Source organism: Paramacrobiotus metropolitanus, unplaced genomic scaffold, assembly GCF_019649055.1.
Source record: "Paramacrobiotus metropolitanus isolate TYO unplaced genomic scaffold, Prichtersi_v1.0 Parri_scaffold0000036, whole genome shotgun sequence".
In the NCBI taxonomy this organism is placed as follows: Eukaryota; Metazoa; Tardigrada; class Eutardigrada; order Parachela; family Macrobiotidae; genus Paramacrobiotus; species Paramacrobiotus metropolitanus.
In genome coordinates, this window is record NW_026570256.1 from 1,033,029 (window position 1) to 1,049,066 (window position 16,038).

Here is a 16,038-nt window from a genome sequence, read left to right on the forward strand (position 1 = left end):
AGCACGGCGGACGAATGGAAGATTAAGTATGAACGCCAAAGAGAACTCGCGGAAGAATACTTGAAAATGGTCGATGACAGAGAAATGGAAGGTCATCTTGCAGTCAGTGACCTTAACGAAAGTATGTCAGAAGAATCAGCGGAAAGGTCACAACACTTAGCCGAACTGAAGGACGAATGCGACGCATTGAAACAAAAGGTTACCGAAGCTGAAGCAAAGAGGGACGACTATGCGACCAAACTCGCCGAAGCTACCCAGCGACTGTTAACAAACACTACTGAAGTGTTCAAGCTCAGAAACGATCTGAAGCAACGGGACGAGAATATCGGAATACTCCAACGAGAATCGAAAGGTCATCAGAGAAGAGCTGATGAAGCCGTCCAAGCGGCTAAAGATCTGAGAGACCTCACAGCTACCGAAGGCGCACGGTTGAGCAACGAAATTAAACAGGTGATGGACGAGAACCAGATGTTGAAGGAAGATAACAAAAAGGTCACCGCAGAGAACATTGAATTGAAAGAAGTCGCTAAGACAATCGCCGAAAAAGGTCTGAGATGGGAGCACGAGGCACACCTCCTAGATGTAAAGGTCACCGCGCTCGAATTGAAAGACAAAGAGTGGCAACAAGCGGCTCACCAGAAGACACAGGAAATCATCAAACTCAACACGGAGTTGATAGATATGACCCAAACGGTAATGACAGGGGAGGATGAGCTCACCCAAACGAAGAATCAGCTGAAGGCAGCAGCCGAGGAATATACGAAACTGGAAAGAGATGTGACCCAGTTGGTGGAACACATAAAAAAGGTGGAGAATGACACTGAAAAGGTCATCCAGGAGAAAACGTTCCAACTCCACCAGCATATGTTGAAGGTCAAGGAGGAGAATCAGAACTTGAAGACCGAGAAGGAGGAATCTCAGTTAAAAATCAGACGCCTCGAAGACGAAAATAAGACGCTTAATATGTCCAACAAACATAAAGACGAACAGCTCCTGCAATATGGAGTTCGAACCGCAATAGTGGAATCACCCCCGCCCAGTTACAGTAAAGCACATGAAACGGGCACGGGCAAAAGCTTCCACTTTGAGATGCCGCTGCGAACTGGTACCGGCAGAGGAAACGTCAAAGACGAAAAGGATGGTGAAAAGGTCAAAGATGACAAAGAGCCACCATCAGGAGGCTATCCGCACACGAGTCATGGCGATCCCTCCCAATTTCCCCCGCATATTGAAACGAATGTGTATAATGACGAAAGGCTCAAGGACAGACCCTCCAGCCGACAAGAACGCTCTCGGAAGTCCCGTTACGGAAAGGCGAAACCAAAACAAAATGACGATGAAAATAGCGAAGAGGAGGATGACCCGACAGCGGAATCGACAGCGGCGCAATTGACAAAGGCGCTAAATTCGATGGCTAGGAAAACGACATTAGTGACCTTTGACGGAAGTCGCGATGCGGTAAATGGCTGGACACAATTGGTCCGAGATACACAGCGAACCTACCGACTTACGGATGATCAAATTTTAATCGAAATAGCTAGCGCGGTGAAGGGACCGGCAAAAACCTGGTTCGAAGGAGAGAGAGAAATCGCACTCCAGGAAGAGACCGAATATACGGTGACAGAATGGATGACTAAATTTAAAGACGAATATGGTGACCGTGATGAAGAAGTCCTCGGCTTACGAGAAGCCATGGCAAGGAAATTCGACCTTGGAAAAGAATCGCTTGACCAGTTTTATCAAGCGATCATGAAATACAAGGCGAAAAGGATCATTACTGAGAAGCAAGCAGTCGGCTTCCTTATCGAAGGATGCAGAGCGGACAGTGACCTTTATAAGGCACTGCGCACACAGCAGTGTAGAACGCCAACCGAAATCAAAGATTTCTTCCGACATTGGTCAGCTGGAGAAGAAAAGTACAAAGCACCGAAAGGTCAACGCAACCAGGACTATGTCACAATTCGCACAGGACAAGTTGAGAATGTGCCACAACAAAGGATTGCGGCAGCACCGGTTCAACAGGCGGTTGAATACCGCAGAGAAGCCCCGGTGCAAGAGGTCACAAAGGAGGTGACCTTTATCGATAGCCAGACGGGACAGCCACTTACATACGCAATGGTAGCTGCGATACAGGCGGCGGCTCAAGTGAGACCGGTACCTCAGAATGTGGCTCCACCGGCACCACAGAATGTGGCCCTTATGAATGCAGGATTACCACAACAAGGAGTGGGCAATGGAAATTTCGGTGGAAACGGATATGGTAATGGAAATTGGAATGGAGGTCAAGGGAACTTCCAGAATCAAGGTCAAGGTCAAGGCAACTTCCAGCCAAATAGAGGAAATCAGAATAACTTCCAGCAGAATCAGGGGTCACGAACGGAATTCAAGTTTCAAATGATTGACGGATGGGTTGCAAATGGTGTGCAGATGTGCCAATACTGCATGTATGGCAACCACCAGACCCAGGGATGCAAGTTCGCGAATACGCCACCGGATCAGAACCCGAACTTGTTCGCCTTTAGAGAATGGCAACGGCTGCGCAATTCGGGCGGCTGGCGCCAGGCGGTAGCAAACGGATATGACCTGATAGCTCAATGGTATCAGGCGAAAGCGAACTTTCAGCAAGGAAACGGAAATTATGGAAACGGAAATGGTGGCCAAGGCGGCGGCAACCGTGGCGGCTTCCGAGGCGGCTTCAAAGGAAAGAATAGGGGCTTCGGCCGCGGCAATTGGAATGGCGGCAACCGAAACGGCGGAAACGGAGGTGGCCAAGGAAACTACCAACAGGGTGGTGGCCAAAATAATGGTGGTGGCCAGAATAACGGAGGCGGACAAAATTATGTCCCGGTAAATAACGGCGGACAAGGAAACGTGCAAGGAAACGTGCAGGGCGCGCAACAAAGTGGTGCGCCGGTTCAGGGAAACGGGCAAGATCAGTAGGCACCGGTGAGCCTACTGATCGCCCCGACCCTAAACCACCGGATAAAAAGGGAATGGAAAGGTCACCACTGCAGAATGGTACTGCAGTGAATGTGACCACTGCAACGGCTATAAGGATGCCGTCAGCGCGAAAAGAAAATGGACCGGCTATATGGATGCCGCAACCACAGGAAACGGCTATAAGGATGCCGTCACAGCAGCAAAAAGAACTGGTTATCGGGAAACCAGTACAAGCGGATAAAAGGTCACCGCAGAACGGTACTGCGAGTGGATATGTGCAACGAGACCAAAGGTCACCGCAGAATGGTACTGCGAGTGGAAATTGTCGTGACGGTAGCGCGACACTGCGAACAGCGCAGCAAAATGAAAGGTCACCGTATTGCAGCGAAAAGGTGTTAGCTGAACGCCGTGCATTACGCAATGCGAAGATTCAACAGGCGTTGTTGAACCAGAAGAAACCACAGAATGGCACGACACAAGAGGAAAATGAGCAACATGCGAAATTCCGGAAATACTTGGCAGAAAACGACAAAGCGAATGAGTCATGTTGTGACTGTTACGGAGATGCAAAGCCAAAGTTCTGGAATTGCTCGGAGGACGAAGATGAGAAGTTGATGAGGCAAAAATGGATGGAGCAGAATGTCACTGCTAACAGAAGAGATGAAAGGTCACCTTCCGTAGGAAAAGTCCAAGTGAAAAGTAAAGGAGCAAGTGCGAACGCTAAAGGTCACGGCGACAGCGTCGTGTTAAAAGGTCAAGAAACAGACTTGACACTGCGAACAGCGCAGCAAAGAATAGCGAACAGGCACAGCAGAACTCCGATGACTCACTTGTGGATGCAGTAACGCTGCAACGGAAGGAAATATGGCAAAAGTGGCCTACAGACCGAATGGGAATCACGGGATGTGGATACCCGTGACACCGAAAGCGAAACAAAAGTGGAATGTCACAAGAAGATTACTGGGACATGCGAGAACTGCGAACGCAACATGAGAGAAAACGACTGGAAGAATTGGTTACCGGGAAAGAAGTTAAAAGGTCACCGAACCTTGCTCCAGTATTCAACGCAACTGAATACAAGAATGCACAAGCTGACCTGAATAACCCGCGAAACGCACCACCGAAAGATAAACCGTCGAATTATGGAGAAAAAGTTCCCATACAAAAGCTGTCAAACGGCGGATTTGTCATAAAGCGCAATGAAAGGTCACAGGACTTAGCGCAAAATGAACAGGAAGGAGGGTCAAATGAGATGGCGCAAATGCAACAGACTAGCGCTGTCGAAAGGTCACGGGACTTCTCACAAGCACTACAAAAGGATGCCAATGACAAGTCACCAGCCCGAACAGACGGGATGTCTTCGCAAATCGACCCGACGAAAACGAACAATGAAGTGTCTGCAAAGGTGATTGAATGGATGACCGAAAAGGGATATGATATGGTAACATATGAAAGGTCACCAAATGAGATGAAAGACAGCGAAGCAGACGAATTGAAGCAAGCTGACCAAATAACAAGTGAAGTCATTGAGAAGCTGCGGGATAAACGAAATGAAAACCGCAAAGAGGAACTGATCCACGAGACGATAAATGAAGTGACTAAAGGTCACGGGGATAGCACAAAAGCAAATCCGCAAGTGCAGAATGTTGAAAAGGTCACCAGCGGTAAAATGGCTGCAGAGAAGCAAGCAGACAAGAAAAAACCGCAGAAATTCTACGATGTTCGAACTGACGTGCCACACAGGATTGACAAGTTGAGGGAGATACTGAAAGGTCATAGTACTCCAGCGAAAGGACAAGTGCTTCCCGACATGGATCCGGGACCGGTATCTCTAATCCCTGTGAAATGCAAGATACACACATTGAAGATTCAAAACGGAAAATTACCCAAAAGAATTGAAGCGTACACTCATGAAGTGAAAGTGGGAGACATAAAGGTCAACGCAATGTTGGACACCGGCGCTGAGACGTCGCTGATCAGCAAACCGTTTTGCGAAAAGAATGGACTTCATATGCTCCCATTGCCACCAGACAGACTGGTGAAGATAAACGGAATTAGCGGAACGTCAGGATTCCTGGTGACGCACTACTGCGTAGCACCAGTGACCTTAAGGAAAAAGACTAGCGAACATTCATTCTACGTCCGACCGAAATGTGATGACGTCCAGGTGTTATTGGGATTTGACTTCTTGGAGAAGAAGTTTGTACTGATGGATAACGAAGGTGAAGAAGAGAAAGAAGATGACCCGAAACCAGTCGCCAAAGTTCAAGTCGGAAAGGTCACCGAACTTGTAAAACAGACGGGAAATGCTCAAACGGCTAATAAAACGCTAATCCCAGTACCAGAGGCACCGGGAATCGAGCAGAAAAAGACGGTGCAAAAAGAATTGTCAACATTTGAACAGCTGAAAGTGATCCAGCAGGAAATTGAAAATACATTAAACCGGACAATACTGACACAAAAGGGAAGAGAAAAGGTCATCCCAGTACCAGAGGCACCGGGAATGACGAGAATGCAGCAGAACGAAATTACCCAACGAATAATCCCGGTACCAGAGGCACCGGAGAAGAAAAGTGAAAGTGGAAATGTTAAAAAAGCGAACGAGAGGAAAAAGGAACCGCTTGCGCCAGACACGGATGAGGCGATCATATTTCTCCCGGACGGGAGAAGTATGATCGCAGACAACTGCAAGCAAGGAGCCACAGAAAAAGAATGTGTTGACAAAGTTATCCCAGTACCAGAGGCACTGGGAACGAAAGATGAAAGGTCACCAGTTGAACTTGTGCCAGAGCTGGATCCGAAAACGTCAGCAAGACCTTTTTCGAACCACGACCTGCTACCGAAAATGAAACCGAAGTAAAAGGTTTGCAGAGAGTACCAGAGCGTACCCCGAATCTTTTCGAACCTCGATCTGCTACCGGAAATGACGAAAGGTCACCAACACTTGAAGAGATAGCTGCCACACAGAAAGAAGCGACAGCTGCAGCGAAACAATCGCTTGTGCCTGGCATGGAGTGGGCAAAGCCTATCCCAGTACCAGAGGCACTGGGAATAAAGACGGCCAAAGTCGGGAAGGATAAAAAGAGTGAAAGGTTGCGGATATTGAAACGAATAGCCGAAGAAGAACAGATGTTCGCGAGCGAAATCCGCAACAAAGCGCTTGAACAGTTGAAAGGTCACCAACTGAACAATGAAACAGAGATTATTGAAATATCCTCCGACGAAGCGAGTATAACAGAAATCGAATGTGAGCAGAAAGCCACAACACAGGAGAAGGAGATCATCAAACCGCAAACGAATCGGAGGATATTAACTCCAGAAGAACGAAGGGGGAGCTGCGGACACGGTTACTACGAGGACCCGTGTAGAGTGCAACCACAATGGGAATGCACTGAATGTTGCCAAGATGCCTCCCAAGATGACCTTTCAGAATGGCCGAGATGTAACGCTGCAATAGCAGATCTTAAAGGTCAAGTCCAAAAAGAAGTGAAAAGCATCATGCGGACAAATGAAATGTGGAAACCACACATTGAACGGTACCATTGGAACAGATACCGGACTTGGTTGTCATGTGTGAAAAATTTCATTACGGGGAGAGGAAAATGGCTAAACCATTGGCAGCAACGTGCGGATAACGGAATCCAAGATCCCTTTGACCCGGTAAAAACGGAACGGAAACTCGAAAGAGAGATTGACGTAATGAACGAAGAAGTACAGCTATGGGAAGAAGCGAGAATAGAACTGTTCTGGGACTTTCGCATAAATCATATGTACAAAGGTCAAGGGAGAACAGTCATATTCCCAACAGGACTCGGTACACCGGTTTATGAATCGGTGGTGGTATTCTGTAAAGCACTCAAAGATGATAACTGGCAGATATTCGACAAATACTGGAGGAAATTCGAAACGGAGATCCCAATATTCGACGCAAAGGAGATGCGCGAATTGCAAGTAACCCGGAAAAGAAGGTTACCGGGATTAATGGAGAAGAAAAAGGTGACCTTTGCACCAGATCCAGATGGAGTCGACTACCCAGAACGAGGTGGTGATACTTGGTACATGTACGAAACGATTCCGAGTGATGACTGGGTCACTGAAGAGCTGATGGCAAATTGTGTCTTTGTCGGTCCCAAACGGCCTAAAGGTTACGAGACGGTCCGACAGGATGAAGTTGATAAAGAGACTATGAAAGAAGCGGAGAAGGAAGAAACAGCTAAAGAGACAGCTGAAGGAGGATCGAAAGAGACGGAAGAAAGTCCAAAATCAGCCTTCGACATTGCACAGATGTTAACGGACAGAGGAGAAATGTGGAAGAAGTTCAAAGAGGAAGTTGAAAGGATATCGAATGAACAGCAAAACCCAGTAACAGAAGCAAAAAACGGGGAAAGGTCACTCGATAACGGTGAGGAATGCCCGCCGGTCGAGTCGACCGAAAAGCCATTAATGAGCCTTAAAAAGATTGACGATTTGGAAAGGTCAAAGCAGGCAGAAGAAAGGTCAAACTCTGATCAGTCGGAAAGGTCATCAACGAGAATCCGGGTAGCAAGGAGTCACCCAAGAGTCGCTGCACGAAATGGAAGAAAAGCAAAGGAAACGGACAAACCTCTGCTCAAAAATTTAAAAACGAAAAAACTTAGTGATTCACGAGAAAATGAAAGTGACCTTTCATCAGACGATGAAGGAGTTGATGAGCGTCCACTTGAAAAGGCTGACAAAGGTCAAGCCGCTGCACAAGAATATGAGAGCAGCGATTCTGACTCGGAATGGACGAGTTCAAGCGATAACTCAACGACTTCAGAAGATTCGGGTGTAAGTGACCTTTCAGAACAAGAGGACTTACTAGATTTGGATGAAGACGACGAGGTGGATGAAGAAAAAGAAAAGGATATTAAAGTCAGAAGATTGAAAGTGGAAAAGGCTAGAATGTCGAAGGATGTGATCAAAGTCTACAGTGATCAAAGAATCAAATTGAAACCGTCAAACTGCACACGGGTAAAGGTCAAGATGGGAAAATATGCACCGGCTCAGAGCAAGTTGATGTTTACACCGGTCCCACAAGTGGAAACTGAAGTGCAACCGTTGGCAGGAGTGACGGATCACAGGGGAAAATACTTTGAAATCGTCATTGCGAATCACAGTAGCAAATACCGAGTCGTGAAGAAAAATCAGCTTCTCGGATACGTTGAACCGTACGAACATATGGAAAATGTAAAGGTCAACGCTGGGACAGTAAAGAACGTGCTCGAAGACCCAGAGGTGGATGACACGACGAAAGCGGAACTGACAAAAATAATTGGAAATCTGAAATTAGGACCTGACCTAACTGAGGAACAAAAGAACGACGTGTACAACGCGTTCTGGGAATTCTGGAAAGTCTTACCGACGTCAAAGAAACCGTACGGAGATGTGAAAGGGTCACTCACGTTATCGATACGGGAGACGCGAAACCAGTCAAATGTAACCCGGCCAGAACGAGTTGGACAGGCCGTGAATTCATTAACAAAGCATATAGAAGAGATGTTGGCACAAGATGTGATCGAACCGTCAGACGCCGAGTGGAGCTTTCCAGTCGTGCTGGCTGTGAAAAAGAACGGCGACGGAACGATGGGAACAAGATTTTGCGTCAACTACATTATGCTGAATAAGTTGACGAGGAAGAATAACTACCCGTTACCGAATCCGGACGAGTTGCTTGATGCGTGTGCAGGCAACAAATACTATGGAAAAATGGACTTACAAAGTGGATTCTGGCAGATCCCAATGGATCCAGCGTCAATCAACAAGACGACCTTTGTAACGCAAGACGGAATGTATCGATTTAAAAGAATGCCATTTGGAGTTTGTAATGGACCAGCAACATTCCAATTGTGTATGGATAAAGTACTGTCGAAAGCGAAAAGAAAGGGTTGCGTTTTCGGGTACATTGACGACGTGATTTTCGCCGGAAAAACTTGGGCGATCTTCATGCAGAATTTGAGAAACGTCTTAATGAGTTTAGTCGAAGCGGGATTCACGATCAAACCGACCAAATGCGAATTCGGAATGAGACAAATGGGATTCCTGGGACATATCCTTAGTGAAGATGGAATTCGAATGGATCCTGAAAAGGTCACCGCAGTATCCGAATTCAAACGACCTCAAACTGAACGACAATTAAGGTCATTCCTGGGACTGGCGAACTATTACCGCAAGTTCATAATGGGATATGCACAAAAGACTTGCCATTTGTACGAACTGTTGAGACAAGATAAACAAGTGAAGAAGGACTGGACAAAGGTGCACGAAGAGGAATTCAACAGTCTGAAACAACTGTTATGCGAAGGTCCAGTATTGGCGAAATTTGACCCGGCAAAGCCGACCGTTATTGAATGTGACGCGAGTAAAGAGGTAATCGGAGCGGTATTATCTCAAGATGGCCACCCGATCGCATATGCGAGTCGCGTGTTACATGGAGCTGAAAGAAATTACGGCGTAACGGAATGGGAATGTCTGGCGGTAGTGTTTGCTGTCAGAAAATTCAAGCCGTTTATTGATTATGCGGAATTCACCGTAAGAACGGATCACCAGGCGCTGACCAACCTATTGAGGTCGGAAACGAATAAAGTTGGAATGAACCCGCGCCTGACGAGATGGGCGATGGCATTACAAGGTCATCAGTTCAAAATTGAATATAAACCGGGAAAATACTGCGACAATGCGGATGCGTTATCGAGAGCACCAATCGAAGGTCCGACGTGTCAGGAAGAGGAATTTGATGAGATCCCGAACTTCGAGGATTATAAGAAGGAATTTGACACAAAAGAACCAGCAATTGAAATTGGTCAGTTGTTCTTACAGATGGCGGAACAACGAGAAAAACGATTAAAGGTCACCTCAGCTACGGCAAACGAGTCGGCTGAAACGGAAGCAAAAGTGAACCGGGTAAAAAGTTGGTTGCCCACCGTGAGTGACCTAAAGGTCACCTGACTTGAAGTGGAACCAGAACCTCAAAATGGAAAGGTCACCGGACTTAACGCGGAATTCGGAGATCAAAATGGAAAGGTCACCGGACTTGACGAAACGGTGGAAAGTCGGAATGACCTTTGGGAAAAGGACAAAGTGACACAAGCGCTGAATGAGTGTCCGATCAAGTTGTTGAGATTCCCAAAACAGACAAAAAGAGGTACAAACCGTTACCGCGGTGCAAGGTCATCAAGGATTGGAACGAACTCAGTACGGCAACAGTCCGCATTGTTAACATTCAAGGTGACGAGGAGGAAGAAGATGACTCGAACTTGCAGTTGCGGAATAAACAGCTGAAGGATCCCCATCTGGCGATGATAATAGATGAATTGGAACATCTACCAGATGCCGAAACGCGATCGAAATTTGAAGTTCATTACCAGTTATGGAATGGCATACTGTACCGAGTAAAGGATAAAAATGGAAAACTTGAAAGGACATATGTGGTACCGTTGTCAATGCGAAGAGCGATAATCCACGCATTGCACGATGAGAGAGCAGCGGGACATTTGGGATTCGAGAAGACATTGACAGCAATCCGATTGAGATATTATTGGGATCGAATGAGTACCGATGTAAAGAATTATATAACTGCCTGTCAAGGATGTCAGTTTCGTAAGACACCGAGGAAATGCCCACCCGGGAAATTGCAAGAGATTAAAGTGGGACATCCGTTCTTCCGAGTTTACGCGGATCTGAAAGGACCGTTGTTACCAACGAAGAAACGCGGATATAAGTATATAGCAGTATTCATCGACCAGCTGACGAAATACGTGATAGCAGTACCAATGAAGACAGCAACGGCGAAAGAGTTTGCAAAAGTGTTTGTCAAGCACGTGATACTGGTGCACGGAGCACCGCACATCCTACATACGGATCGTGGACGACACTTTACAGCTGAAGTATTGGCAAAGGTCACCAATGTGTTTAAGATCAAACACACATTCGGAACAGCATATCATCCAGAAGGTCAAGGCCAAGTTGAAAGACAGATGCAAACTATTGCGGATGGCTTGGCGCAATACTTGAAAGCGGGGAATGAAAGAAAGTTCAATAAGTACCTCCCATATGTCATTTCGGCGATGAACAGAGTCGTACACGCCACGACCGGATATTCAGCATATTATATGCTGCACGGCAGAGAAATGACAATGCCGGAAGACGTGGTCACAAAAACGAATATACCCGATGATTATGGAACTCCAGACGAATGGGTAGAGACCATGAAGAAGAATTTGACCTTTGCCGAAGAAGTGGCGAGATGTAACATCAAAGATGCGTACGAAAAGAACGCGGAAATCTATAACAAGAAGAAATCGGAACCGAACTTCAAAGTCGGCGACCTTGTGTTGATACGACTTCCAAAGGATACGAAACAAGGAAAGAAAGAGAACCAATCGGACTTCAAATCGAAATATGACAAGGTATGGAAGATCATTAGCTTCCCGCGAGCAAACGAAGCGGAGGTTATTGAACAAAACCCAAAGAAAGGAGCGGACTTGAAGGTGGTCTCGATCGATCGCTTGAAGTTATGGCACCCGCCATTGCCGGATGAAGACGCAGAGCTTAAGCCCCAAAAAGAGACTCCTTTCGAACCACCTCCCCTACCCGAAACGGATGAAGCTCGGATGAACAAGAGTGAAAGCGAAGATAAACCAATAAAGAAAAGAGGAAGAAAAAGGAAAGAAGATAAGGATTTTGAAACAGCAGTTACAATCAAGTTGAACGCAGAAGCTGGGAATTTGGCAGAAAGGTCACCAGGAACTGAAGATGAAGTAGCCAAACGCGCTTCGCAAAAAGAACTCGAACCGAACCAAGATCCTTTTTTCGAACCACGCACCGCTACCGGAGACAAAGATGACCTTTCGAAACAGCGAACTGGCGCCGAGATATCAGAGCGCGATTCGAATTTTTTCGAACCACGCACTGCTACCGGCAATGAGAATGACCTCATAAAAAAGATAAAGGAGGAGATAGAAGCGGTCAAATCAAAAGCTGAACAATTGGGCCGCGATATAGCGAAAGTCATTGAGGAGAGAAAGGTTAAACAGAAGAAAAGAAATTAACTCCTACAGAATTGCTGACCCAGAAAGGTGAAGTGGAAGATGCGGCCGACAAAGAACTCCTTGATCGGATAACTAAAGGACGCAGAGAAAATTAACCCACATAAATACGAATAAGGGGTTTACCTCACTTAAAATAGGAGTTGGGAAGGTGTAAAAAGGTCACCACCGTTAAAAAGCTAACCAGTGTTGTTTCATTGTTACAGAAGGTAAGCTCAGTTAATGGACAGATTGGAACGACAGAATTCAGAGATTTCGGATTCGGAAAGTATCGGAAACCCATTAAAGACATCGACTCCAAAGAGAATGGAAGGCGAATATGAGTATGACACCTCATATGGTGAAGGGTCGACGTCGTCAGTTGGAACGGCACAGAACGAACCAGGCATAGGAGGTTATTACGGCGGCCCGGGGTATTATGTGTATAACGATCCAGGACAGCCAACGAATTATCAAGACACGGTTAACTGGGTGCACCACGGCTTATCTGCCGGAACCCAGTATTCGGGACAAATAACGAGCGCCCCTTATCAATCGCATCCGGGATCGTATACCCCACTGATGGGACCACCGCAAGTGATGGGATCGGCAAGAATGTTGATGCCGCCACCGCAACAGACTACACCGAGCCGATTTATGGGACACGGAGGATTTGGCGGAATGTTAGCGACTCCAGTGCAGTCACAAAGGGCGTCGCCGATCTTGCCACCCTTCCCGGAAACAGGAGGTTTGTCACTATCGGACATTGGAGCACCGCGTTTGAGGACGCCACAGCAATTGGGAGCGCAAAGACCTCATCGGAACTCGCCACAAAAAGGAGGGAGGCGAGGAGGAAACCGGTTCGATTCACCACGACTGCGAGGCGTACTGCCGTCGCTGGGCCCAAATTTGGAGCAGGTCGGACCAGATGGTCTACGGGCAACGCCCCCGGGTGAACCAACGGTGCATGATAATTCACCGCACCTTCCGCTAGATATGAAAGACGATGATGCGCGATTAAACGTGATAGTGAGCACCGAAGAAGGATTGACAGCGGCTGATACAGCGGCCATCCAGGATTTCAACCGTATGTGCCGGGATCTTTATAGAATCCATATGCGAGTCGAGGACGAACATGCATTCTATGGAAGATTAATGAGCCTGGATGCGATCATTGAAGCAGTCCATATCGCGATGAAGGAAAAAACTAAAGTCATCGAAGTCAAACGTAAAGAGTTGGCGATCAGAATCGCCTCGATGAAACAGTACCATCCGGCCTTAACCAACAGAAATGGCCGCCGATGATCGAGAAGATACAGATATTCCTTAAGACGATTCCTAAAGAAAGGGGACACCTGACAAGCAGCGTGGCGGGGCCCATCACAGGCATTAGTTCGAAGCACCCGTAGAGGAGATGTCGGATAGCGTCCTCCTGAAACAAAGAGAAAAATTGAGACAGAATTAACCGAACGAGCAGAAAGGTCACGAGCCAGCTCTACTGCAGGGTCGATACGCGGACGTACTAGTTCGGTCACGGAGCCATCTAGCGGGACCGTGAAAAGCGGAAAAAGAGTAAGGTCACCGACGACAAGTCCAAAGGAAAGTGACAAGAAGGAGCGGCGAACGAAAAAGGTCACGACGAGTAAACCACCGATCCCAGTGGGTAGAAAGAGTGCACCACCCACGCCGCCGGACCCTGAAGCTGCTTCAGTTCGACTTCCAAAGTGCCGGACTTTTACAGTTAAATACACTGGAACTGACCATAACGAACGAAAGGTCACCGCTCGGATCGTTGATAAAAGAACGAATAAGGAGATCGAGTCATACAATCCCCTCGCGGACAAGTCAGTCAAAACTGAAATTGGAGAAAGAGCGAAGACAGAAGTTAATGAGGCATTACAGTTCATTCCCCCGGAGGAACGTCATAACCCGAGAGTCCTCATTCAGATGATGAAGCACGTGGTGTCCAAAGTTGCGGTCGAAGAAAACGCATGGATCCGTATTAAGGTGGGCACAAATGACGACCACTTAGCATATACATACACAGTGGACGGGAAACTGCTGACGAAAGAGAGAATTCGGCCGAAACCGACAGCAGACCCAGACCCGAGCAAGCGAACATTAGACGATTACGAGCCGATCCTGAAATATACCGATGGAACGTGCAGAAAAGTGACGCTGACAATCCACTACGGCGATGGGACAACGGAGTGTATAACCGCGGTAATTGTTGATCCGATCACAGGAGATCCGATTCCATACGCTCCATGGGACGTGTCAGAAGAAAGCGCCGAGCACGCCAATCGGGAAGCACTTGAACAGTTGTGGAACTTAATACCAGTAAGCCAACGTCAGGATCCTCTAGTTCAAGCGAATACGCTGATCAGCATGATGCGACATCGAGCGGAGATAGACGAAGCTCATTTCCGACTCACAAGAAAAATGGAAAACGGAGCGTACAAGACGGTGTTTTATGACGCAAAGAAAAACCCCTTATGGGAGATCGTCACACAGGGACAAACGAAAGAAACACCGCACTTGGAAGGTCAGGCCCTAGACCCGGCACAAGAAGGTGGAGCCGGAGAGATGGCAGAGGCCTCTGTAGCCGAAAAGGCAGGAACGGAGAGTACCCGGAGACCATCGGAACTGGAAGAATCAGAAGAGGAGGAAGCTAACGATGATTCGGCAGAGGAACAGGCCGACGAAGACGACGACAGGGGCGAGGAGCACGAGGAAGATAAACAGCCCCCAAAAGTGGTCGTCAAACCGAGGAAAGCGGCTAAACTAGAAGAGGCCATGAACCGTGAGAAGGTCAAGAAAGGTGAATTCCTAAAGAAACGGAAGGAAGAAGAAGATAAGAAGAAAAAGAGTGGTGATGAAAGCGAGAGTACGAGCGCCCGGAAGAAAAAGGGAGAAAGAAAGAAGAAAGACGAACCGTCGTCCCATGATGTCGAGATATTGGATGAATCAGTCGGTGAAGCGGAAGAAAGGTCATCCGTACCTATTATCCCAAAGAAATTCGTTATCGAATCGGCGCATCAAAGTCAAAGGTCACCGAGCCTGAGCCGTCAACATCCAAAGGAAAGGTCATAGCTGTGAAACAGATTGTTCCAGTTGTCATCTCGGCATCTACTCCGAAAGAGCGTAGGGAAAAAGGAGCGCGAGAAAAAGCAAAACGAGAGACGTCTCGTGAATCGGAAGCATCGGAAGTGAGCCTTCCAAGTACTTCGACGGTTAGTACGAGGTCACACACGGACCCGAAAACGACAAGATCAAGAACCGTGGAGCCAGGAAGCCTAGCGGAGGCTCTTGAAAAAGGGAAAAAGGCAAAGAGCGAACCCACAAAGCCGAAAAAGAAAGGAAAGGAGGCCAGGAAAATTGATGCATTGGCGATGGCCAATTACATCGAACCGGATGGAGAAAGTGAACTCGATTACTCGGGAGATGAAGCAGAATTCGAAGATCCAGACAGTGATAATATGACCACGATTGACGAAATTATTGATGCGTTCAATGGAGCGGAGAAGCACTTTACACGAGTAAGAACCACATCAGTAACGTCCAAATTCAGAACGGGTTTAAAGAAATACCTGAGGAAGGATAAACACCGTAGTTTTACCAAACAGAAATTCGATGTGGTATTGGAATACGCTCGGAATGCGGGAAAACTTCTCCAGAAACATCCGAATTTCGCGTATAAGGCTAAACTATTCAGACCGTCAAGCTCGGACAAGTCGCTGACGACTCCAAATGAAGACACCTCAATGCGAGTAGAAAGGGCAGTCGCGGAATGACAAGCCCGTTGGGGTCAACGAGTCACCGGATCAGCCAATACATTAACGCCGTGTGGAATGACGGAAAGGGACTGATAAAGGAAATCGACACGGCCACTGAACGCGTGTTGCCCAGGATGATAAAACAGAACATCCTCTCTACAACAAACGCACATAAAGGTTACCCGATTCGATATACGAGAGTAGGCCTGATACCGCCGGAAAAACAAGTCCACTGTCATATGTCCGAGAGTCAGGAGATGGATAAGGTGCCATCGAGT

At 47.3% G+C, this 16,038-nt stretch overlaps 2 protein-coding genes across 5 annotated transcripts in view; both read left to right on the top strand.

Annotated features, from left to right (window-relative positions):
* LOC129589599 (uncharacterized) overlaps nt 1-16,038 on the top strand; it is a 28,898-nt gene that overhangs the window by 2,642 nt on the left and 10,218 nt on the right. The gene's annotated exons all lie outside the window — the stretch shown is intronic.
* Nucleotides 5,824-15,077, top strand: LOC129589584 (uncharacterized). Its single transcript, XM_055484382.1, has 4 exons — nt 5,824-7,479; nt 9,682-9,760; nt 11,149-11,366; nt 13,887-15,077. The coding sequence occupies exons 1-4, from the start codon at nt 5,950-5,952 to the stop codon at nt 15,075-15,077; spliced, it is 3,018 nt and encodes a 1,005-aa protein (XP_055340357.1). The 5' UTR covers nt 5,824-5,949.